Source organism: Colobus angolensis, unplaced genomic scaffold (assembly GCF_000951035.1).
Source record: "Colobus angolensis palliatus isolate OR3802 unplaced genomic scaffold, Cang.pa_1.0 Scaffold61, whole genome shotgun sequence".
NCBI classification, from domain to species: domain Eukaryota; kingdom Metazoa; phylum Chordata; class Mammalia; order Primates; family Cercopithecidae; genus Colobus; species Colobus angolensis.
This window is the reverse complement of record NW_012119710.1, coordinates 1,316,053-1,341,974: the sequence shown is the minus strand read 5'-3', so window position 1 is coordinate 1,341,974 and position 25,922 is coordinate 1,316,053. Positions and strand designations below refer to the sequence as shown.

Genomic DNA, 25,922 nt, shown 5'->3' with positions numbered 1-25,922 from the left:
GATCCCAGCAGTACATCAGGAAGGCCCACTCTGATCAGCTCACAGTCTAGGGAGGGAGAAGGCCCATAAGCTGGTGCTGTAAAGCAGGGGATTCAGTGTTTAAGAGGCAAGGGTGGTCAGGGAGGAAGAAAGGTGACCCTTGGCTGAGCCTCGAAAGCCTAGGAGAGGGAATTCACAGCAGAAGAAATACAAAAAATAAAAGGTTCCATAGTTTAAAAACAAAAAGAAAAAAAAAAAGAAAAGGAAAGGAAAGATCTCACTTTCATCCATCATGCTGGCAAAAATTTTAAAATGACCAAAATGACACTCTAATGACCATTATTGGCTGTGAAGTGGGAGCGGACACCGCGGCAGCTGAGGACATTACGTGTTTCTGGAAGACAGCTTGGCCATGTTTCCCAGAGCCCCTCAGATGTGTGGAAAATTGAACCCTGTATTTCTAGGTCTTGGAGCTTCCTCTAGGGAATCGCCATGTGTGTATCGAGAGATTTAAATCACAGACCTGCTATGATTTCAAACAAGTAGAAACCTGTGAGCCCAACAGAAGAGGGTGGATTAAATAAAACAGCCATTGTTTTCACTAAGGCAGATCACCTGAGGTCAGGAGTTCAAGACCAGCCTGACCGACATGGCAAAACCCCGTCTCTACTAAAAGTACAAAAATTAGCCAGGTGTGGTGGCTGGCGCCTGTAATCCCAGCTACTCGGGAGGCTGAGGCAGGAGAATAGCTTGAACCCAGGAGGTGGAGGTTGCACTGAGCTGAGATGGCAGCACTGCACTCCAACCTGGGAGACAAAAGCGAGACTCTATCTGAAAAACAAAAAAGTTTACAAAGTAATGTGTTCTTTCTCTCTCTCTCTCTCTCTCTCTGTGTGTGTGTGTGATTTTCTTTTGGTCTGTCTTGATTTTTTTTTAAATCTTCCATACAGAACATAGATTACTATTTGTAAGGGGAAAGAAAAGTCACAAAAGTTACAGAGAAAGCTATCTGGGTGAAAGTAGTAGCTACCCACAGACAGGAGAGGCAGAGAGACGTGATAGGTAGAAGGAAGGGTGCCCGCAGGAGTGCGGAAGCCTGAAGTCACTCGTGCAGTGCGCTGCAGAGTGGAAGTAGGTCTATGAGACTCAAGCTAGATGGAAGGCTGGGGTGTAAGTCCATGAGTCAGGTGGGGACCAGTCCTGCCTTCGGGACCCTGAATGCCACATAAGCCTGATGTACAGGGTTGGCAGATTTAGCAAAAAGCAAGCAAGCAAACAACAAAACCAGGTTGCTCAGTCAAATCTGCATTTGAAATAATAATTTGTAGGATAAGTATTTCTTGTGCCATATTTGGCATATACTTATATTGTTTAAAGTATTAACAGTTTATCTAAAATTCCAGTTTAACCGAGTCTTCTGTATTATTTCTGGCCATTCTAAGGAGGAATCTGGGAGCCAGTGAAAGGCTACAGAGAGGGCCATGACATGACCGGCTGTGTATGTTTTAGACACACTCTCTGGTTGTATTTGAGGGTGGTGAGCCTGAAGGTGGAGAAACCCCTCAGGAGGTCGGGACTGAGCGTCACCCTGAACATCACCGGGATCCATCATGGTCCAGAGGTCTGAGTTGCAGGGGCCCAGTTTGTGACAACAGTGGCCAATCCCCATGGCGAAAAAAGGGCCTTTCTCAGAAGCTTCCCTAACCTTCCTCCAGCCCATTCCAAGTGGTTCTTGTCTCTTGCTTCCCATAATCCCACAGCACAGAGCCCAGCCTGCTCTCAGAGCATGCACCGTCCAGGATTCTAATCACTGCTTTCAGGTAACGTTTCAACCTGTTCCTGGGAGAACAAATAGAAAATTAATTCGGACCAGCACCACCCCCCCCAACCGACAAAAAAAAAATAAAAAATAAATAAAGAAAAAAAGGAAACAAAATTAACCCATAGATCCATATTGCCACTTTTGGAAACTTGTAGTGTTTTCTGAAGACAAATACTCTACTCCCTTCCTCTTTTTGGTCAAAATGAGATTTATTTGATATAAATTGAACATCTTTGCGTGTGTTAAAACGCCACACTTTCTTAGCATCAATTTCATTCATTTGTTCATCAGATGTCTACTGAGTATCTACTGCACGCCAGCTACGCTACTAGGTGTTACATAGCAGGGTAAACAAAGCACACATGCTCAGAAATATTCCCTGCTCCGTGGGAGGGAGAGAGAGAGACAATAAACAAAGGGAAAACAGAAGAACAAATAAACCCGTAATATTGGCGCGGTGGTCCAGGCCTGTAATCCCAGCACTTTGGGAGGCCGAGACGGGTGGATCATTTGAGGCCAGGAGTTCAAGACCAGCCTGGGCAACATGAGGAAACCCCGTCTCTACTAAAAATACAAAAATTAGCGGGGTGTGGTGGCCCATGCCTGTAGTTCCAGCTACTCAGGAGACTGAGGCCTGAGAATCACTTGAACCTAGGAAGTGAGGTTGCAGTGAGCTGAGATCGAACCACTGCACTCCAGCTTTGGTGGCAAAGCGGGACTCTGTCTCAAAAAAAAAGAAATAACCTGCAGAATAAAGACTATCGGGAAGGATCTTCCGTTTATGGAAATATCATCCTTTATTTAACCAATCCCCTGTTGTTGAATATTTTGATTACTGTCGGTTTTCCTACATATTAAACAATGACATGATGAACTTTCTCTCTAGTGAATTCTTACCATTATTAATTTAGAATAATTTTTTTTTTTGAGATGGAGTTTCGTTCTTGTTGCCCATGCTAAAGTGCAGTGGCACGCTCTCAGCTCAGTGCAACCTGCGCCTCCCATGTTCAAGCGATTCTCCTGCCTCACCCTCCCAAGTAGCTGAGATTATTGGTGGCTGCCACCATGCCCGGTGAATTTTTGTATTTTTAGTAGAGACAGGGTTTCACCGTGTTGGCCACACTGGTCTCAAACTCCTGACCTCAGGTGATCCACCACCCGCCTCTGCCTCTCAAAGTGCTAAGATTACAGGCGCAAGCCACTGCACCCAGCTGTAAAACATTTTTTGGTGTACACTTTTATGAGTTTTAACACGCTCATATATAGATTCATGTATTCACTGCCACAGTCATGATACAGAGTAGTTCCATCACACCAGTGCAAGCCCTTTGTAGACAAACCTCCCTCCTGCTATGCCTGGCAACCAGCGATCTGTTACCTAGAGTCCCCGTAGTTTTGCCTGTCCCAGAATTCATGTGCTAGCTGAGTGAAGTTGCCCTTTATGTAAATTTAAGACTGGCTTCATTTACAGACCCTAAGGCCACCCTTGAAATTCATCCATGTCATTGTTTGTCAACAGTTCTTTCTTTTCACTGTGGAGTCGATCCGTGGCCTGGATGGACCACAGCTCGCGTTTCCATTCCCCTGTCAAAAGACACTTGGGGTGTTTCCATTTTGGGGTGATTCTGAATAGAGCTGCTGCAGACATTTGCCTATGGGTTTGGGTTCCTCTCCTCTTAAAATAAGTCATTATTTCTGTAGGGTAAATACCTAGGAGTGGGATTGCTGGGTCATGAGGTCAGTGTTAGTTTAACTAGATAAGACACCGCCCAAGTGTTTCCACCGTGGGGGATGGGAGTTCCGGGTGCTCCACACATCGCCGTAACTTGGCATCATCAGGTCTTCTTATTCCCACTGTGATAGGCACATAGTGGTATCTCATTGTGCTTTTAATTTGCGTTTCCATAGCGGGTAATGAAGTTGAGCATCTTTCATGCTTATTTGCTCCTTGTATATCATCTTGGGTGAAGTGTCTGCTAGAATATTTTGCCACTTTTTGTTAAATATTACTATTAACTACACTCCACACTTTATTCAGATTTCACTGGCTTCCCCCAATGTCCTTTTACTGTTCCAGCATCCCACCCAGAACACATTGATGACACTTAGTCCTCATGCCTCCTTGGCCTCCTCTAGTCTGGGTCAGTTTCTCAGACTTTCCTTATGTCAAGAGCATTTCAGGGCTTGGGTTGGTGGCTGTGGGTGAGCAGGATGGCCTGTGCCACTGGCTAGCCTGAGGACTGCCATTTCCACCCCACTCTGCTGAAGACTGGCAGCCCCTTGAGGGCCGGGACACTGTTTGTCTCTGCAAACAGCTGTGCCCCGTGCATGTGTGCTGAAATCTAAGCCCAGTCACTACTACCCCTTTGGCATTATTTATTGGGACTGGAGCTAAATTAGGGACATCCAAGTTGAGCTCTGGACAGACCCCAGTGGCGGATGAGGTGGGGGGGTGGGGACGTGATCAATGGCTAACCTTTGACCTCTGCACTCACCCCCACAGGACTGTTTGGACAGCAGTGGGTTTAGTCAGTGCCCTTTCAATAGCATGAAAGGGCCCCACGCTGGCCTGTTTTTTTTAAGGAGATTACATCGTTGTGTGCACTCCGCCACAGGGTGTGTGGGGCCAGCTCACCCGAGAACAGAGTGAGTGGCATGTCCCCCACAAAACAGATGTTTGGAAGAAAAATAGATGTACTCAAAACCGTGGAGGATAAAATGACTGAGACTCCGTATGCCATATGCATAGGCCTGTGCACAGCTCCACACAGGTCCACACCACCCATGTCCATCCCCACCCATGTGGATCTGCACCCACACACAACCACCCACATGCCCACGGGCACACACATCCCATTTGTGTGCCTGCATTTGACCACACAAGCATGCACACTCCACAAACCTATCTACAAGCAAATACACATATGCTCCCTATATCCACTCACAACTGCAGACTTGTGCTACATGCCCCCGGGTTTACATCTGTGCACACAGATGCTGCCAGTACCCTCTCCCTAAAATGACTCTAGAAGGTCATTCTTTAAATCACGGCCAAAAAAAAGAAAAAAGAAAAATCAGTCACCTTTGGAAATCTCTCAAGGGTTTTGCTGTTTTAAAAAGGTGAAACTAGATTAGAGTGATGCCATTGGGTTGAACCAGGACAGGTGGGTAGAGGTTAAGGGAATGAAGCAAAGTTTTCCACTTCATTCATTTCTCCAGCTGAAATCCAACAGCCAGGGGTTCCCAGTGCTAGAATAGGCAGCTCCCAGAGGTATGGGGGTCCTCTCGGGGAGTTCCAGTAAAGGTTGAAAGGCTCAGTGGCTCCTGATTGAGAATATAACCTTGAACTGAATGCTTCCTGCTTCATCAAATGCAGTCTATGGCAATAATGCTGACCTAGGATTGTCTGAAGAGCATTGGATACCGTGATGGCCACACCGCGTGCACAACACCCCCCGTGGGGCAGGCATTGCTCTTGGTGATATAGGTTCACTACTTGATTGATGGCTCTGAGTAGTCAGGGGTCTACTTCCAGATCAAGACTGGGAAGCTACAGATTGGGACTACATTGTCTTGGACCCCATAGTCTCAGCCCTGGGACAAACCCATCATGGGAGGGGTGTCAGCATAGAGCCTTTCCAGGTCCACAAGGAGCTGCTCCAGGGAGGCTGTGAAAAGTCCAACCCCTGGCAGGTGGCCTGGACCCAGGCTGGGCGCTGTTGCTGCTCAGCCTCATGCCAGCACAAGGTGCCCCAAGGCTCTGAAGAAGGCTTGCCCAGCATCCGGGCAAACTGAGAGCTCCCTGGTGGTCTTCCTACCCCAGTGTGGCTGCAGGGTGGGTGTGGAGCCAGTTCCTGGCAGATCCTGGACTGGGTTTCTGTACCTTGGTTTCACTTCTGGAGCCGCCCCCATGAAACCTGTCTCTGCTTCTCCTTCTGTCCCCTGCTCGCTGCGTGGAGACATCACTCAAGGTCTGTCTGGGTCTTTCTTCTCCCCTCTCTCCCTCAGTGACCTCTGCTGTTTGTGCGGTCAGCCTTGAACGGTGGCATTTGTCATTGCATGCCCCTTTTCAATGCATCCCACCCAACTTTCTCCCCAGTGGGTAGGAGGATGAGGCGGTTGGTTCATTTACTCGACAGACATTTTCTGCACACGCTTTGTAGAACAGCGGCTCACCAAAGGTGCACACAGATACCTGGACAGAGCGAGAGCTCAGTGATGTTTGTTTGTCAGAAATTGTTCATTTATTGCTCAGCAACCTCTTACTGCATCTCTGCCACCTGACCTATCCTGTGCTGAGCCTCAGGCTGAGAAGGGACAAATGGCAGGAAGCCCCAGCCCTTGGGGAACCGACATTCTATAGGAGGAACTGGACATTCAGGACTGGATGAGATACGAGTCACCTAACACAGGCATTTAGTGGAGAGGGTGAGCAGAGGACAGAAAACAGTCACAATCTGGGAGGGCTTCCTGGAGGAGCTGGTGTTTCACTGGATCTTGGAGGTCAGTTGGAAGGAGGGACATTCCAGGCAGGGGCCCGAGATGGGGACTTGGGGGACCAAGGTCTGTGGTTTCCTTTGGTCAGGAACAATCAGCCTGAGCTGTGGGACCTCTGTTTTCAGCATCCATCTTGTTGAGGAGGGTATCTCGCAGGGAGTCAGATCTGACCAGCACCCAGGCCTTCGGCCACCACCCTGACTCTCCAGCTAGCCCGGGGTCATCTCCCTGGAGAGCAATCTGCTGGCTTTGCCCAGGGTCCGGCCCCACTCCCTGCCGCCCTCTGTCTCACACTGGCCGGAGAAACTCAGGGCTGCCCGAGGAACAGCAGTGGGAACTGCAGAAGGAAGGGAGACTCAGAGGGGTGGCAGTAGCCTCCCAGTGTCCGCAGGGACAGGGCTGTCATGGGAAAGGGCGCTGGGAGGTTAGAACTGGAACCAATGAGCCAGACCTACAGGAGACAGACATGGGCTGGGTCTAAGGACGAATGGCCCAGCTGTCCTGGGGGCAGTGAGCTCCCTGCTACGCTAGACTGGAACCAGCGCCGGGTGGGGATGCTGCAGAGTGGCGGGAAGTGGACGTAGAGGCCTGAGCTTGGGGTCTTAAGACTGAGACTCTGAAAGGGCCGTGCTTGTCATTCTGACCAGTTGAGTGGAGCCGCAGAACTTTGGGGAATTTTTCTTTGTTGTCTAAATGAGGAATCCAGCCTCAGAATTTAAAGCAAGCTGACTCAAGACAGGTTAGAAGGTTTGCTTTCTTCTTCCTTGAGGAACCAGGAGCAGCACTTCCCTGAATTCCTTCCATCTCCAACACAGGCACACCCTCCCCCTCTCCTCCCCTCCCCAGGTCCTCAGGGACAGTCCCAGCTGCTGGTGAGCAAGGGAGGAAGGACCCTCAGCCACCCCGCTGTCCCTATTTATAGGTGAGACTCCAGAGGTGAAATGGGTCATTTGAAGTCCCGGGCAGAGCGGGGGCCCAGGCCAGGGCTTCCAACTCTTGGGCTGGTGGTCTTTGCACACCCTGTACCACCTCTATCTCTCTGCCTGCTCACTTGGTCTCAGTGGGCAGCTGGAGATTGACGAAACTGGACCCTTACTTGTCACCATGAAGACTGGACCTTCTGCCACTTCTCCTGAGAGGCCAAGAGCTGTCTCAGTGCTGAGAGGCTGCCCCCAGGCCACATCCTCACTCCCTCATCCTCAGGGGCTGATCTTGCTCCCCACAAGATGGGCAGAGCAGGACGCCTTGGTCATGTGAGGCCCCTGGGTTCCTTCTGCCCCTACCTCTCTCCCTGGGAATAGGGCCTAAGACCCCGGAGGAGGGAGTAGAGGGCAGGCCAGGAGCTGAGAGACTGTGCTCTGTCCAGAACTGGGGCATGTTCCCTTCTCTCTCTGGCCTCAGTTTCTCCCCAGTTAAAACTAGGAGTTCAGGCTGGTCCGTACCAACTCTAGGTTCCTGTAACATGGAGCTCCCATTGCTGTACAGGCTGGTCCCAATCCCCAGCAAGGGTCTGTGGGGCTGTGAGATGGGGTCTGGGGACCGGGGCTCAGGGCTCAGTGCTCACCTCCCTCAGCCCGTCATCTGGCTTCCAGGACGTTGCAAAACAGGGATGGTTATTTTTGGTGAGGCTGGGTGGGGTTTAAGAAAAAAAAAAACAACCTAAAACATAAAATGTATTTGTCTGCCAGGAAGATAAATATCTTTGCTGAAAGCTCTTGGCCCAGCTGCCAGCTGCAGTTTGCAGAATACTGTTACTGAAGCTGTGGCTGTCTGCGTGTGCCTGGGCTCACACAGGTGTCATGCATGATGCCGCTGGGCCGGTCGTGCACCCCCATGGCGTCTGCACTGCCAGTGGCCCTCAGGAGCAGCCTCCTGAAGCTGCTTCCAGACCTACTCTGGCCACTCACCTCTATGCCCTTTCCTTGATGCCTTGGAGAGGGAGGTGAGAATGCCACAGGCCAAATGTCCCTCTCAGCTTCCCCGGTGTGCACAGAAAGCCAGGGATGAGACTGAGTCTGAAGCCTCAGCCCTCAGGATCTGGATGGAGTCAGAAGACCCGGACCACAGGCATCATTCTGATGCTTAATGCCCATCCCCTGGACCTATTTCCAGAAGAAGAAACCGAGGGTCAGCGTGGTTGATGCTCACATCTACCACACGTGCTTGTTGTGATGACCAAAACTTGTGCATGCGAAAGGTCGTGTCAAATGCTCCCCACACGTCTTATTAAGTGAGTTCGTTCTTTCACTCAAGAAGTTCCTTTTCCCCAAGTTACAGACAAGGAATGCAGCTCTCGAGGAGCTCACACCCACATCTGCAGACACCCAGTTGGCTGCCCTTCCCTAGGCGTCTGTGCACGCCCTGCACATGCTCCTGCGCCCAAGGGCCTGCATGCTTGGAGGACTTCTCCGGGGTTCAGAGTCCTCTAATGTTCACAGGGTCTGTGGGTTTGCAAGTCCGGACTAGAAATGTGAATATCAATAATGGCAAAACTACATAGCTAGCACTCTAGCCTCTTTATTTCCCACAGATACCCTATGAGGAAGATCCTATAAGCATCTTCATCCCCATTTTATACAGGGGGAAACTGAGGCACAGAGAGGGTAGGTAAGCTCTCCTGAGCACAGAGCTGGGGAGTCGCGGCCACAGGATTCATAGCAAGGCTAAAGAGTCCACGCCCTAAACAAGGGTCCTTAGCCTGCAGGCTGTGGACCAGTACCGGTCCGTGGCCTGTTAGTAACCGGGCCGCACACAGGAGGTGAGCGGCAAGTGAGCAAGCATTACCGCAAGTTCTGGCTCCTTTCAGGTCACTGGTGCCATTAGATTCTCACAGGAGCGTGAATCCTAGTGTGAACCATGCGTGCAAGGGATCTAGGTTGCATGCTCCTTACAAAAATCTGATGCCTGGTGATTTGAGGTGAAACAGTTTCATCCCCAAGCCATTCCCCACCACCACCCCCTCCATCCATGGAAAAATTATCTTCCACAAAACCAGTTCCTGGTGCCAGAAAGGTAGGGACTGCTGTCCTAAACTCTCTGCCAGGAGGTGAGTGTGTCTGCCTAGGAAGCTCACCAGGCTGTGTGGTGGTAAAGTGGCTTCCCGCCTCACTCTTCCACCCCAGTCTCCACCTCTTCTTCCTTGACCTGTATGGGTTGATTGGTCCTTGCAGTCCTGAGCTCCTAGGAATGTGCCAGGAGGTTCCATCTGCTAGACGCAGTGGCTGGGAGCCGTGCTCATGTACACCCACCCAGGCCCGGGGTCAGCGTGCTGGGGATGAAGGTGCCTGGGCAGCCTCCGTAAGCAATGTGCAGGCGCTGCTTGTAACAGGAGATGTGGCCCATGCCTCGATCCCATGCACCCCCAAGGAAGAAAGACCCTTCTCTTGAACAATAGGTGAGACCAGCGTGCAGGGTTGGGGGGCGGGCAAGGAGGTGTTGACCCCTCAGCACTGGACTCTTGGGGCAGAGTCTCCAGCTCCTGCTGAACTCCTGGTGGGACTAGGCTAGGAAAGGAGGGGCACTCCTGTCTGCCTCAGTGCTGGGTCCTCCTCACCCCAAGCCCCACTGGGCCAGACATGGCTGCTGAATGAGTTTCCCTTCCATCCAGGGAGGCCATGGCACTGGGGTCAGAATTCTCGGGACCCAGAAAAGTCCTGATGAAGGGAATCCCTCTAGAGAGAGGAGCTCAGGGTCAGTGAGGTGGGGACTAAAGGTCGCAGAGGTCAGATTGGCTGACTTGGGTTCACATAACATTGGTGCTGGAAGGAACCTAGTCTAAGATGATGGCAAAGAGGCTCAGAGAGGGGAAGAGATTTGCCCAAGGTCACACAGCATGTTAATGACAAGCCAGAATTAGAAGCCAAGTCTCCTGACCTTGCATCTAATGAGCTTTAAGAGGAAAAAGGCAGGGGGTGGTACCCAAGTGTCCCCCCGCCGACGTCCCCCTTCTCTTGCTTCGTTCAACCATTGCTTTCTGACTTTGTCTCCTCCTCCCTCAGCTAAAGAAAGCTCTCTGGGTGAGCCAGAGTTACCCCCCGACTCTGACACTGTGGGGATGGACAGCAGCTACCTGAATGTCAAGGAGGCAGGGGTGAAGGGGCCCCAGGACCGGGCCAGCTCAGACCTCCCCAGCCCACTGGAGAAGGCCGACTCGGAGAGCAACAAGGGCAAGAAGCGGCGGAACCGGACCACCTTCACCAGCTACCAGCTGGAGGAGCTGGAGAAGGTCTTCCAGAAGACCCACTACCCAGACGTGTATGCACGAGAACAGCTGGCCATGAGGACAGACCTCACCGAGGCCCGCGTGCAGGTCAGTGAGGGCCACCTGGGAGTGAGGCTGGTAAAGCAGAGCCTGCCCCTGGGCTCTTGGCTGCAGCTGGGGTATCCTGACTGCCCACCAACCACACCATGGCTTTCCTTACCTCAGTTCATCATGAGCCTGAGAGTAGGGGCTCCTAGCCTGCCCCTCATGCCCCTGTCCCAACTAGAGCAACTCTGCTTTTATCCTCTTTAATATTGGGCTTCTGTACTGTGGGAGGGGGCAAAGGAAGGAGGGCTCCCAGAAGAGGGGCAGGAAGGCTGCTGCTGGCTGTTTCTGGGCTTTACACTGTGTGAGAGTCCTGGCTTTTTCACAGAGAAGGGTTACTGGTCCCTGCTCTGGAAGGCCTATATCTTAGACAGGAAACAGGACAAACATCAAACATGAAGATAATGTCTACAGCATTGCAATGGGCAGAAACAGAACAGTTTAGCTCTTCCTTCTGCCTAGATGGCTGCCTCCCCCTCCATTTTTCAGGTCCCAACTCATACCTCCTCTGACAAGTCTTCCTGACCACCATGGCTTAAAGCAGTAGCCCCCCTACTACCAGTCAACAACCAAAACACCCACCCAGTACAATACAGTGGAACCCAACACACTCAACCCAACTCACTGCAACCCAACGGAACACAACCCAATAGAACTTAACTCAACACAACACAATGCAACTCAACACACTCAACCCAACTCAGTGCAATCCAACACAACACAACCCAATAGAACTCAACTCAACCCAGCACAACACAATGGAACTCAACACACTCAACCCAACTCAACCCATTCCAACACAACACAGCCCAATATAACACACTCCAGTGGAACTCAACCTAACACAATGGAACCTGACACACTCAACCAACTCAGTGCAACCCAATAGAACTCAACCAAGCCCAACCCAACACAACCCAATAGAACTCAACTCAACCCAACACAACACAATGGAACTCAACACACTAAACCTAACACAACCCATTCCAACACAACCCAATATAACACATTGCAATGGAACTCAACCTAACACAACACAACACAATGGAGCCTGACACACTCAACCCAACCCAACATAACACAACCAACCCAGCTCACTTTTTGCTACACTGCCCTATTTTATCTTCTTAAAACTTTTTAGGGCTGGGCACGGTGGCTCAAGCCTGTAATCCCAGCACTTTGGGAGGCCGAGGTGGGTGGATCATGAGGTCAGGAGATCGAGACCATCCTGGCTAACATGGTGAAACCCCGTCTCTACTAAAAAAATACAAAAAACTAGCCGGGCGAGGTGGCGGGCGCCTATAGTCCCAGCTACTCGGGAGACTGAGGCAGGAGAATGGTGTAAACCCAGGAGGCGGAGCTTGTAGTGAGCTGAGATCCGGCCACTGCACTCCAGCCTGGGCCACAGAGTGAGACTCCGTCTCAAAAAAAAAAAACAACGAAAAAAAACTTTTTAAAATTTTTTGTTTGTTTGTTTTCTTTTTAGAGACAGGATCTCATTCTGTCGCCCAGGCTGGAGTGCAATAAGATGATTAGAGCTCACTGCAGCCTCAAACTCCTAGGCTAAAGTGATCCTCCCACCTCAGCCTCCCAAAGTACTAGAATTACAGGCATAAGTCACCATGCCTGGGCCCATTTTATCTTCTGGGTATTTTAGTCCATTTTTTTAAAGAGACTGGATCTCTCTCTGTCACCCAGTGTGGAGTGCAGTGGTGTGATCATGGCTCACTGTAGCCTTAACTTCATGGGCTCAAGGGATCCTCCCACCTCAGCTTCCTGAGTAGCTGGGACCACAGGCATACACCACCATGCCTGGGATAAGTTTTTTTATTTTTTATAGAGATGGGGTCTTGCTAGGTTGCCCATGTTGGTCTCAAACTCCTGGCCTCAAGTAATCCCTCACTTCAGCCTCCCATAGTGCTGGGATTATAGGTATGAGACACTGTGCCCAACTCCTATTTTGTCTTCTTTCTAGGATTTTTGACTGGCTTAAGTTATTTTACTTGTTTGGCCCCTTCCACTAACCTGTGATTTCCTCGAGATCAAGCACTGATTGATTGTTCATCACTGTATTCCCACCAATTAGAGAAAGCCAAATGCAGAGCATCAAGGCTAAAAAATAAGTATCCATGGATCAATCAACCCCTGTCCAGAAAGCTGTGTCTCCCCCACCAGCATGAATTCACAGCAAAGAAAGGATCAGAAAAAAAAGACCCATGAGTAACCAAAATACAGGTGACAAAATTCACACACTCAAGTTTAAGTTTCAATTTAAACACAAAATAAATGTCATAATCAGTCTGCTTTTCCAACCCAAAGCATGTTGGAAATAGCAAATAGTGTTGCCATATAGCAGTTTTTCCCTCTCCAGTGGGCCAGAAAAATTAACAGCTTTAGAACAAAGAGCAATCTTTTTTTTTTTTTTAATCAGCAAAGCGCCATACAGCTCAGTGGGCTGGGCCCTTCCATGTAAGGAGAGAGATGCCCCCACCCTGCCATCCTCAGCAGGCCCCAGGGACTCTTGCATTAATTCACAAAAGCATCTTCAGCAGCCTTGTTCTAAGGCGTCAGTAAAAGGTTCATCTGTTACAACCATGTTCTGTTTAAGAAGGCAGAGGCATCTCTAATAGAGTCTACAAACTTTTTTTCCAAAATGGCTAATGTGGAAAAGGACTAGCGGTTATCAGTAAATATGTAGCTGTTCAGAAACTGCAGCTACCAGAAGTGATGCTGAAGAGTTGCATGGTTGAGTTGCTATAAGTTCCCTGAGGGCAGGTTGCCATTTTTTTTTTTTTTTTTTTTTGAGACAGGGTCTCACTGTGTCACCCAGGTTGGAGTAAGTGGTATGATCTTGGCTCACTGCAGCCTCCACCTCCTGGGTTCCAGTGATTCTCATGCCTCAGCCTCCCAAGTAGCTGTGACTACAGGCATATGCCACCACACCCAGTTAATTTTTTGTATTTTTTGGTAGAGACGGAGGTTTCGCCATATTGGCCAAGCTGGTCTTGAACTCATGACCTCAAGTGATCCACCCGCTTTGGTCTTCCAAAGTGTGCTGGGATTACAGGCATGAGCCACCATGGCCCGGCCCAGGTTGCCTTTTTTATTGACAGAGTCTTTTTCTGTCACCCAGGCTGGAATGCAGTGGTGTGATCTTGGCTCACTGCAACCTCTGCCTCCCGGGTTCAAGCGATTATCCTGCCTCAGCCTCCCGAGTAGCCAGGATTATAGGTGCACATACCACACCCGGCTAATTTTTGTATGTTTAGTAGAGATGGGGTTTCGCCATGTTGTCCAGGCTGGTCTTGAACTCCTGACCTCAGGCCCAACTCAGCCTCCCAAAGTGCTGGGATTACAGGCATGAGCCGCTGCACCCAGCAAGGCTGCCATTTTATCCCCCTCCAGTGCCTAATGCATGTTCGAGGAAGGACAACAGGGCAGCTGGGGTTTCCTGTGAATCCGGAAGCCCTCACACACCCAGATCTCATTTGAATTTGGACAACCAGCCACTCACATGACCTTACATGCCTGAGTTTTGACGGGAATCCTAGCATCTAGCCTGATCTCCAGCAAATGGACTGTGGAGGACCCACCGGTGTAGGTAGAGAAAGGGGCATGGCTGGTTATGGGACAGCCTGGTAGGTGCTGTGTTGGTGTGGGATAAACCAGTTCATTTTCTATGCAGTATGTGTGTATATTTGTGTTTGCATATGTGGGTTGCATGTGTGCTTCCTAACAAACATGGGAGTGCCCGGGAGTAGAATTCACTAAGTACTGAAAGAAGAATGACACTATGAGTACAAAACATGAAAACAAAGGCACACAGAGCATTTTTCAGTTACCATCGTACAACTAAAACAGTGTTCTCTGCAGACACACATGCACACACACATGCACGCGCGCACACACACGTATACCTACTTCCAAAATGGAGTTGAGGTAGCTTACAATTAAAGATTGATTTGTTCAATCTAAAAACAAGAACAACGGCATGAAATGCAGAGGTAATGTGGTTAAAAAAAATTTAGGCTAAGGTTCATGGTTGCCTGCCTTTGAGCACAAACTTCAACTTGGAGCTTCCTGGCAGCCAAGGCAGAAAGGGAAACTCTGATGTGCTGCATATCTTATCATCTCGTAGGAGGACCATAGAATTATAGAACAGTAGTGCTGGAAATGATCACCCCATCTTCCCACCTGATAGACGAGGAAGAAGAGGCCCATAGGTGGGAAGTCACAACCTGAAGTTAACAGCAGCCACTCAGTAGCGGCGCTGTGACTGGAATCCAGGACTCCTGAGTCCCAGCCTAGTGCTTCTTTGACTTTAGTTTGCTGTACAAGGACGCATGCCAGATTGTTCAGAGGCTTTTCTTTGTATAAAGGCAGCAGGGTGGGTGGGATCTTCATGTGCGTCAGACTTGAAGGGTTGAGTCCTAAGCCTGGCAGTGCCCTGGGGGGGTAAGGGGGTGGTGATGGAACCCCCTTCCTGCCTCTGCAGTGTTTGTTCAGGGCCCATACTCAGCTGGTGGCAAGCCAGGTGCCTGGAGTAGAGTGGTGGTAGGGACAGGGACGGGGCATTGGGGGCCCCAAGATGGACTTTTCCTGGGAAGAAGCCTGGGGTTTGGCCCTGCTCCAGGGGGCTGCAGGGGCCTCTCTCTGCTGTCTGGGATTCCAATCTCTGCAGCTGGTGTCTGAAGACAATAAGACAGAGGCCTCCCCGCCCTGGGCCACCCCGCCCTGGCCCCAGATGGGCTGCGGTTAGCGAGGCCTCCGCCAAGACAGTTGGTTCCTTGCACAGACCGGTCCTCCGGAGAGGCCTATGCTGAGTAGGCCCAGGCCAGGGTGGTCCTGAGGTGTGACATTCAGACTGGGAGAACAGTGGGGACCTCATGGTTGGCTGTCCTCCTGGGGCTGCACAGTGGAGACAGGCTGCGGTGCAGAGCTCGGAGGCACAGGAGCAGGCCGGGGGGTTGGTGTGGCAGCTGGAAGGGAGCTCTCGGAGCCCCTAGGGCGCCAGGGGTCGGAAGTGGAAGGACACTCCCAGCCTCAGGACCTGCCGATGTGCGCATAGAAGGGGTCGCGGGGATACCCTTGCCGCCTCCAATTTACTGGGGAGGATATTGAGGACCGGCCAGGCTCACCTAGCTCATGTCTGGATCTGGGCAGAAGATCCAGAGCTGGGTGCACAGGGTAAGGCCCCAGGACAAAGGAACAGGAGGAGGGAGGAGGTGGGCAGCCCTGCTCCCAGCGGCCGCTCGCCCGCCTCTCACCATTTCCATCTTCAGCCCTCAAATAAATCCCTCAGCCTGACCTTCCTCCACTCCTGTTCCAAAGACGGTGCTAGCTCTGCCGGCCTCTCCCCCGCCTGGTCATCTGTCTTCCCCAGATAACCCGCATCTCCTCCTCCCTCACACTCAGCTCCAGCGAGCCCGCACCCCACATTCCACTCCCCCACACGGCTCCTCCCTCCACTCTAGACCCCTTTGCCAGGCGCTGGCCACCTCCTTCCCTCTTCAGGGTCCCTCCCCGCCCATCCCTGGATCCTCTGTTCCAGAGCCTGCAGGGACATCTTCCACTTCCACAGCCCCACCATGGGGACCTGGAACCCACAGAGACACAAGGGGAACCCCAACAGTCACGGTGACAAAAAGAAAAAGAGAAGCCATCTCTCTGCGCGCCTCCAGTGGCTTCTCCCCTCCCCCCAGCTTCCCCCACAGAAAACCCTGGGAGGCTGAGGAAGGAGCGGAAAGACGGAGCTAAGCCTGCAGGAAATTAAACATGAAATGAAAACAAGCTCCTCTGATTCATTCTCTCATCCTGGCCCCAGTCTCCCATCCCAGGCCACTGATAAAGAGGGATCCCATTTCAGCAGCGCAGAGAGGAGACCCCATCTGCCCTTGGCTCCCAGTGGGCGGCCAGGGCCTGGACCCTAGGAATCCCTGGAGGAAAAGGGGCCCTGGGAGGCCAGGGCAGGGGCTGAGACCCCAAGCTTGGGAGAGGGTCCATTTCTAGGGAAGAGACTTCTCCTCCCCTAGTCAATGTGTGCACACACACGCACGTGCATGCAGCCACACTAGTGGGTACACTCGTGCACACACACACATGCTTAGGATTAGGAAGGGGAAAGTGAGTTGGTATAGGAGTGGAGAAACATACTAATGCGCACCCCTGCTCACCCCCACCCTCCTCACAGTAACATGAGATACATTCCCATCTTCTTTGACTTCTCTTTCCTCTAGCAAAAGACAGTGAGAAAGATCAGGAGCTGTAAAGAAACAAATGGGAAGTACTCTAAACATTTTTGGACTGCATTTCCCATCTATCTCCCCAGCTGCGACTATGAGGCACCATTCGCCACGCAGAAACTGAGGCCGTTGGCAATGCCAGTGCTTCTATGAGCCTGTCTGTTGGCCAGCTACACTGGATGCCCGAAGAGGCCAGGCAGCATCTGTGGGGAAGCATGTCCACGCCTCCTTCTCCCCTCCTTGCAGTGGTTCCTAGGAAGCTCAAAGGCTCTGAGGCAGAGGAATTTTGAGAGCTGACTCCTATATTTAGCTTAGCAGCTGCATTGATCGTGATGGATGGAGGAGTGTTTCCACCTGGAGAGCAGGGACTGGACCTCAGGAAAGTTGGCTTTCTTGATGCCTGGGCCTGGAAGGGCCTGGCAAGGCTCCTTATGGCTTTACAGCTGAGGCTGTTGTAATGGCTCTGTTCTCCCGGTCTGCAGCGTGCTGTCTGAGGTGTGCCCACTTGCATCTGAGTCTGCAAAGCCAGCAGGCAGGTGCACATCAAGATGGCAGAAGCCTCCCTCTGAGGAGCACCATGGTCCCTTTCTGAATCAGCCTAAAGCCATTCCCGGCCTGGAAGCTGATCCCTCCTCATTCTCCCTCTCTCACCCACCCCGTCCCCATCGCCCTTTCTCCAGATCCTAAGTCATGGGCCAGGGGTAGGGCAGCTCTCGTTCCTGAGCCTTGGGACAGTTCTCAGCCTTCCAGAAATGCTTGTGCAAAGGAAAAGGACTCAACACTCCCCATCACCAAAGACCCCAGTGCTCACAGCTGACTCAGAGACCTCCCCTCCCCTCCCAATCAGGCCAACATCCCATCCACCCGTGCTCAGTGACAGGTGGGCCTCCGCTTCCTCTCAGCATCAGGCCACTCTTCTACACAAGATGCTGTAGCGACTGCTTCTACGGACAACACCAAGGGCAAACCGCTTTACTTGGCATTCAAGGCCCCCTGCGATCTGCCTCTGTCTCTTTCTCTCCCACTACTTCCTTCAAATTGACCTCTTTAGGCTTTTGGAGCACGCCTCGCTGTTTCTAAACCCAGGCCTTGGCTTTCCTCCTTTCAGTCAACCATTCAAGGCCCAGCTCCTGTCCCTCCTCCAGGAAGTCTTCCCTGACTGCCTCTGTTGCCCAGCAGAGCCCCTGTTCTGCCACAGGGTCTCATTCCCTTCAACACAGGGGAGTTTTGAGCTGGGAGACTGTTTCCAACAAGAAGGCTGCAGACAGGATGCAGGGAGGAAGGCATTCTGAATCTGGACCAATAGGCCTTAGACAGCCATGAACCTTTTGGAAAACTGTGTGTGACTGTCTAGGAGAACGTATCTGGAGGAGCATTTGTAGCTTTTATCAGCTTCTCCACAGGAGTTTGTGACCCACAGTGGGTTAGATGACTGCTAAGATGACCAGTGACTTATTTCATAGGTGGTGACACTTGGCTGCTCTGGATTCTGAAGCTTAGAAAAATAAAGTTCTGGCTCAGGATCACACCCATGGCTAGTGGGGGTAAGATACCTTCCCAGCTCAGAGTGGATGATTCTAGATCGTCAGCTCTTGAGGACAAAGACCAACGTTGATATTTATGTGTGGCCCCACCGCTTCCCAAACACACTGCAACTGATGGGGGGCTCAAGGGAACAGTTTGCACTGCCTGAAAGTGAGGCCTCCAGGCTGGCGTCTCACCCTCGCGACATCGGCTTCTTCATCTTGTAGGTCTGGTTCCAGAACCGAAGGGCCAAGTGGAGGAAGCGGGAGCGTTTTGGGCAGATGCAGCAGGTTCGAACCCACTTCTCCACTGCGTATGAGCTGCCCCTCCTCACCCGAGCTGAGAACTACGCCCAGGTAAGTCCCGCCCTGAGCTGCCGCCACCGATCCCCAGCCCCTGGTGCTCTGAGAATGAGCCCCTTGGAGGAGAGCCCAGGTCCCCCGAGATGACTTATGGCTCCAGGCTGCCCTTCCGTCTCTTTCCAGGGGTGTGCCTGTTTATAGCCAGAATGTGGGAGGCCCAGGGTTACTCTGTCCAACTAGTCATTGAACCAGGCTTGGCTGAACTTTAGGGAAGGGAAGGTTAGGGCAGTGAGAACGGCTCTTTCCTCCACTAGCTTTGGCCACTTCTGCTGTGAGCTTTGGAACCAAGGCAGGCAGAAGGCCACCAGGCCCTCAGATACCGCTCGGAGGGTCTCTTCCAAAAGCGAGCTCTGAACTCTCCAGGACTCGTGGCCAAGTTGGAATGAGCTTGGGATTCCGAGTCCGGGGACTTAGGCTGTCTCTCCAGCTCCGGGTCTTTCTCACTTCAGGCAAGTCTCAAGTCTCTGAGCCTCAGTTTCTTCACCTGTACCTTGGACATGGTAAAAGCATCTGCTCAACTCCGTTGTCAGGCAGTTGTAAGGTCTAAATTCAATCGTGCAAAAGTATTTTGTGAATCGTACAGTTTCAAAAAGCTTGTGTGCCTGCACTCAGCTTCTGGGGCCATGTCCTCCCCTCCCACCCAGAGCATTTTCCCTGGGTGTCTGTCAGCCAGTCCCCTGTTCCAGTGTGAGATGCAAGGGACGAGCAGTGTTGAGTCACATCAGGCACCTGGGAGGCCTGGAGAGATGTGTTTTTGGCCAAGTCCAAGCCCACTCCTGACCCCTCTCAGCCTGCCCAGCAGAAGTGGCTGCTCCCTCCCTGCTCAGGCCTCATTCTGGCATGACCTCTGCCTCAGCTCCAAGCCCGGCCCTCCCCAGCAGCCAGCCAGTAGCACGGGCGCCCCTGCCTCCTTTACTTCTCCCTGAGCAGGTTCTGTGCTAGCAAATGGTCTCTGGGCTCTCCACCCAGACCAGCCCTCCATTCGCTCTCCCACAACCCGGGATTCACAGGGCAGGGGGGCAGGGGGGCAGGGGGCAGGCCTGGAGGTGAGGCTGAGGAATATGGGACGTCTCACACAGGCGCCATCGGCATGAGCTTGCACTGTGTTCTTCCATTCTTTCTCCCCTCTCCCTCCCTAAACTCAGCCTCCCTCTGTCCTCGCAGGATGGAACTCTAGCTCCCTCCTTGGCTTTGAGCTCTGCTGCCTGAGCACACAGCTGGAGGCAGAAACCAACACAGGGCCCTATTCACCCCCTCCTACCCCCACCTCACCTACAGCACCACATAGTGCGTGCCCAGACCTCTTCCAAGATGGGGTGATGGAAGCCAACTGGTCCCCCTTCCCCTGCACCGCGGAGAGAAATGCGGTTCCCTCTTGGACTGGGGCTGAGCTCCTTCTCCCTGCTTTCAAATGCCTCCTTTGAGTGTGCTCCAGACACATGCAGGAGGGCAGGCCAGCAGAAGCCCACCTGAGGTTACCAGGAATCCTGTGTGCATAAGCTGAGAGGTTCCCGGATCTCCCCCACACCCTAATTCTACCTCCTTATACGTGCCTAGAGGGCAGAGGAAGATGGAAGCCCCAGGTGAACGTTGGGGAGGGAAGGGAAGCCCAGTGGCACCGATGGAAGATAAGATGGCCAGCTCACCCCTGCTCATGCCCTCGCCCCCTCCTCGTATGAGGAGGTCCGGCCTCGGCTCTGGCTGTCCACTCCTGAGGCAGCCCCTTCCATCCTGAGTTAGTTCTGAAGCCTCCTAGTTCAGGCCCTGGAACCTCAGCCACTACCCTTGGTTTCTGAGAGGTTTAGGCCCCTGCTGCCCACCTTACCCAACCCCTCCATCTTCCCTTCTACTGGTGGGGGCCCAAGGGAATCTGTGATGCCAAAGTTCTCTGAGTTGAGGGCCACTCACCTTGCTCAGGTGCCTGCGGATATGAGGGCCCTGGGGAGGAGCTGGAGGTGAATGAGACACAGCTGCCATCCGCAGATGGAGGCCAAGTCTACAGCTGAGTCTAAAATTAGGAAGCCAGCTGGGGGTTGCTGGGGTGTCACCCTTCCACTGGACCCTTGATGAAGCCTGAGGTCACTCCTTAGAACTGAATTTCCCTCTGCTGCTAGCCTGGCCCTGGGAACAGAGGTTGCCAAGGTGTAAAAGCCACCCCCGCAGGGGTATCTGGATGTCCATGAAGGCTAAATGCTCACGAGGGGCTTCATGGGAAGGATGGACAGTGACGCGAGAGGTGCTCTGGGGGAAGGGGCGAGCCCCTTCCATATCGCGCCTGCCCGCCAGCCGGTGACATCTCTCCTTTCCTCTCCCAGATTCAGAACCCGTCCTGGCTTGGCAACAACGGGGCTGCCTCACCAGTGCCGGCCTGCGTGGTCCCCTGCGACCCGGTGCCTGCCTGCATGTCCCCTCATGCCCACCCTCCTGGCTCTGGGGCCAGCAGCGTCACCGACTTCCTGAGTGTGTCTGGAGCTGGCAGTCACGTGGGCCAGACGCACATGGGCAGCCTGTTTGGAGCAGCCAGCCTCAGCCCAGGCCTCAATGGCTATGAGCTCAATGGCGAGCCGGACCGCAAGACCTCAAGCATCGCGGCCCTCCGCATGAAGGCCAAGGAGCACAGTGCGGCCATCTCCTGGGCCACATGACAGGGCACCCCTGCCCCGTCCCCACCTCGGGACACCATGGGCCACGCCCATGTTTTCCAGGCCCCCAGCCTCCCACTCGACTTTCCTCTTAGGAACCTGGCCTGGGCCAGGGGCCTGACCCTCAGCACTTTCAGCCGCCCCAAGTCTGAGGCCCCGTGGACTGCTGGGAGGGAGGGGGCAGCAGGCCCCTGGCCCCTTCCTGGCACTGAGGCCCTGACCCCTGCTCCCGGCCACAGGCAGTGGAGAAAGCCAAGCGGCCACGTTTTTCGGCTTCGCATCCATGATAAGCTGAAGGCGCTTTCTCCCTCCTGCCACCTCCTCTGCCCTGCCTAGTTGACCATGAGTCAAAGTTAGATTTCCGTGCAGACCCAGCAGCCTCACCAGCCCAGTCTTGTCCATCCTTCCCCCTCCTAGTGGGGTCCCCTGGTCACCAGGCTGGTGGCTGTGTCTGAAGCACAGGCTGCCCTGCAGAACCGGCCTCCTACCCTCCCATCTTTCTCTCTCTGAAAGCACATGGAATCCGACCAGCTGGGGCCAAGGCAACGGCCTCCACCTTCCCCCAAACAGCAGCGAGTCTGACAGAGCCCGGCTGACCGCATCCTGGCTGTCCCCTGGGCTGGATACACCTGGAGGGAGTGGGCAGAGGACGACAGGAGCTGGAGCCGAGGACCCCTGCTGCCATCTAGCAATGCCAGTCCCCAGGGGAGACATGGGCCAGCCCCTCACTGGACACTATAGGGGAGGAGCCAGACCTGAGGGAGGCTGAGAACACGGATGCCACAAGGGCTCCCACGGTGCTAGAAGAAGGAAAGGTCCTGGGAGAGGGGGAGGCATCGGGGTGGGGCAGGGGCCCGGGCAGTTCTCCCGCTCTCCCGCCTGCCTGGCATCCGGTACAGAGGGGAGGTCTAGGCAGCTTTGTTCTCCATCCGGAGCCCAGGCAGGGTCCCTTTGGGAGGATGCCGAGGGGCGCGTCCCTTCCCTGCCCTACCCTAGCCCCTCCCTGGGGCTGCTCAGCAGTGTCCCGGCGTGGAAGGACTCACAACTCGGAACACACAAGCTAGGGCTCGGGGGTCGGGCGGCAGAGGGTCAAGAGCCACGTGCAGGCTTTGCTAGAGGACACGTGGCCGTGCTTGGCCTCCAGGCTCTGCCACGGCCTCAGACTGACTGTCCTCCCTGCCATATCTGTCACAGTGTCATCACTGCCCAGAGCCTTCCACGGCAGATGGGGGCTCTTTGTCCCTCCAGGCACTGGGGAGGGTGCTGCTCTTCTCCACACAGCTTTCCACACTCCGTCCTTACACTTCTTCCACAGGGACCGGGACCCTCTGCCCTCTCTCCAGCCTGCGGAAGGGCTCCCGGCCTGGGCTCCTCGGCGTGGCTTTGCTATTGCAGATGGGGGTGGCAAGATGCCCTCCTGAAACCAGGCTTCCCGCTCCAGGAAGCGGAGCTCCGTGCCTGCCTGACCCCTGCAGCTTAGGTCTGGCCCTGAGCCCCAGCCCTCACCTCAGCTGGGAGTACACAGTAACCGTCCAGAGGCAGGCCTGTCAGACCCCAGGGGGGTCCCTCCAGCAGGCAGCCCCCTGCATTGAAGCGCTGGCCTTTCCTACCTTCTCCCTTGATTCCTGTCATGGACTAGGGCTCAGGGTCGCTGGCACAGAAAGGCCTGCTGGGTTGGGCTGAGGGTAAACTTGGTGGTGTTGAATGAGGGTCTCTGGGGTTGGGAGTGACAGTCTCCCACCTGCCTGGTGTTCTCATCTGCTCTAGAAACCGGGCTGAGGAAGGGTCTGGCTATGGCCTCCCTTAATAAGAGTCAGACCTCTTTGTGAATCGTAGCTCTAAAATTGAGCTTGTAGAGGTGAAAGGGTCTTGGACATTGAATTAAATGTTCTTGGAGGCTTGGCTTTAAGTGTTTCAAATATTTGAGGATCTTGGAGTGACTTTTGGGAAGTTTTTTCTAGTTCTGAGGTTTGCTGAAATGACCCAGACTCCCCCAAAATCTAGCCAGGGAAAGGAAGAACTTAAGGCTGGGAACAGTTCCCCCATTTCTCCCCCTTTCCCTTCTGAAATGTTCATGGCTGAAGAAGGATGGGGGAGGAAGGAACTTTCACCCCGGGTCTTTCTCACCCATGAGAGAATCAGGACAAAAAGGAGGAGAGTCAGGTAGCTCCAGAGTGGGCCAGGAGGGACAGTGAGGGAATCAGGACAAAGAGGAGGACAGACAGGGAGCTCCAGAGCAGGCAGGGAGGGAGAGCGAGAGCTTTAAGGGGGCTCTTCCGGAGGGGCCCCTGGCACTCAGTTCCTCCATGGGTCCGCTCTGTGGCTAGGCTAGACCCAAGTCAGGCAAATTTCAACCCAAAAGCTTGAGAAGAAAAGGCGTCTATTAGAAGGCCCTGTGGCTATGGCTGCCTGTCCCAACACACCCAGGAAGTGGCTAGGATTAAACACGCCAATGTGAAACGTTCCTGTTCATCTCGTCAAAGGCAGCCACATACCCCAGGCATGTCGTCCGCGGCTTGGCCCAGCCCCTGGGGTCCACCTAACCACACTGAGCATGATAGGACCACCGAGTTGGCAGGAAGCTTAGAAACCCTCTGGTTAGTCCAGTCCCTTCACAACAGAGAAGACCCTGGCCCAGAGTGGAGAAGTGACTGCCCTGACCTGCATTTGCCCTGAGACTAAGCTGAGAGAGGAGCCTGGGATGTGCCACCCAGGGTGTGAGGGACACGGCGTCGGTGGCACTGGGAGTGGCCGGTGCTGCACAGAGCTCCCCAGTGCCTCATGAGCATTCGCTCAGCAGTTCAGTTCTCCAGAAGAGAACCTTGGGGCCCGGTCCCTTCCCAGACAGGTGGCTAGGCCCGGCATTCTGCACTGCAGAGCAGGGGGCCACTGCCTTGTCAGCTCCTAGGCTGACTGAGCAAGTCAGGGCAGCTGCCCAAGGCCGTCTGGAGCTACAGCTCATGAAGGCAGGTGGAGAGAAGCATCTATCTGCCACGTGGTTCACTGCTATGCGAATAAGCTAAGAGAGGTGAGGATTTCCTTTGGATATCTGCCTAAGATCTCAGCAGAGATGGCGACTTAAAAATGAAGTCGTGGGTAGCCAGCAGATGGATGGGCAGCCTCCCCACACTGACAGCCTCCAGTCCCTGCTGGGCACAGGTCTCAGCATGGCAAGGCTCGACACTAAGGTGCTGCTACTGCCCTCCAGATGCCAGCACTACTCCTGGGGCATGGGAGCGAGGGCTCTGGGGGGCACACAGAGAGGCTTGTCTCCAAGGCTGAAATAGCACTTGGAGGACATGGGCTTTTAGAACTTTCCTTGAATTCTTTTAACTATACTTGATTCTCAGCGCTCAGTACCATGCCTCCAGCTTCGGGAAGCACTGTGGCCAGGTTAGCTCAAAGACACTGCGATGGGGTGGGTGCAGCAAGTATGGGGTGGGTCCCCAGCACACACGGCTGTGATCACACCAGACCCAGCTCCGTGCCCCATCTCCCATCATTTCGGCTGGGCAGACAAGAGGGACGTTTCCATGAAACATACACTTTTATGTACCCTGCTTATGCAGTCATTCCCTCCCTGGGCTAGACAGTGGGGGGCCATCTTTGAGAACCCGAAAGACACGTGGGGGTTCCTGGTCTGTTTCATGGCCCTGACTGTCAGGTGCAAAGGCAAACAGGCCTAGCTGGGGGAGGATGGTTGGTAAACGGGCCCCCAGGATAATATTCTGTGACGATCCAGTTAAAAAATAAGAAGGTGACAAAGACCCATCAATCCCACTTCACTTCTTTCAGGATGCTGTAGGGAGGAAAGGTGCTTCCATGACCTCACCTCAGCCTCTCCTTTCTTCCCTCTTCACTCACACACATAGAGCTAGGCCTTTATACTACTGATTTTGAAGGACAGTTTTCAATGTCTAATCATCTGTTTGGGTGTGCAGTGGTTGAAAAAAGAGAGCTGAGTGCTAGAAGGAACATGAACCTCAACCGATACTTATTGTTCTCATTGTAAGATATTTTAACCCTGTATAAATGCAACTTTTCCTTTAGCTTAATGGCCTGGGGTGGAATATTAAAAATATATATTAAAAATACAGTAAAAATCTAGAAAAATGTAAAAAAAAAAAAAAAAAAAAAAAAAAAAAAAAAAAGAGGTCGGTTCCATAAAGTTTTACTGCCTATACCACCATGTAACTACATTATAGCAAAATATTAAAAGAAATGTTCTTGCCTTTTAAAGTAAGTTATTGCACTTACATCTTTTTTGAGAGAGGAGGAACACGGATGGGAAGGAGACGTAGGGGCCCAGGAACGGGGCAAAATGGAGTGCAGAGGCAGCTGGGCGCTCCCAGAACACCCTTTGCTGGCCCAGCCCAAACTGTTTGGTTGTTGTTATTTGCAATAAACTCCTTCTCCTTCCTCCTCTCAACTGGAATCTGTCTGTTTTGTTCTTGACTTGTGACAGATGAAATGTGATCAGAGGGGCCTCTGAAATCTCACGTTAATTGAAGTCGGCAAAAAATACTAACAGTGCCCTTTTGAACTGCT

At 52.9% G+C, this 25,922-nt stretch overlaps 1 protein-coding gene across 1 annotated transcript in view; it reads left to right on the top strand.

The window, feature by feature from the left end:
- ALX4 (ALX homeobox 4) overlaps positions 1-25,490 on the top strand; it is a 49,176-nt gene extending 23,686 nt beyond the window's left edge. Inside the window, exons 2-4 of the mRNA XM_011963273.1 lie at positions 10,297-10,607; positions 18,598-18,726; positions 21,048-25,490. Coding sequence (XP_011818663.1) covers positions 10,297-10,607; positions 18,598-18,726; positions 21,048-21,377 — 770 coding nt within the window. The 3' untranslated portion in view covers positions 21,378-25,490. The remainder of the gene's footprint in view (positions 1-10,296; positions 10,608-18,597; positions 18,727-21,047) is intronic.
- Positions 25,491-25,922: the final 432 nt, after the last annotated feature.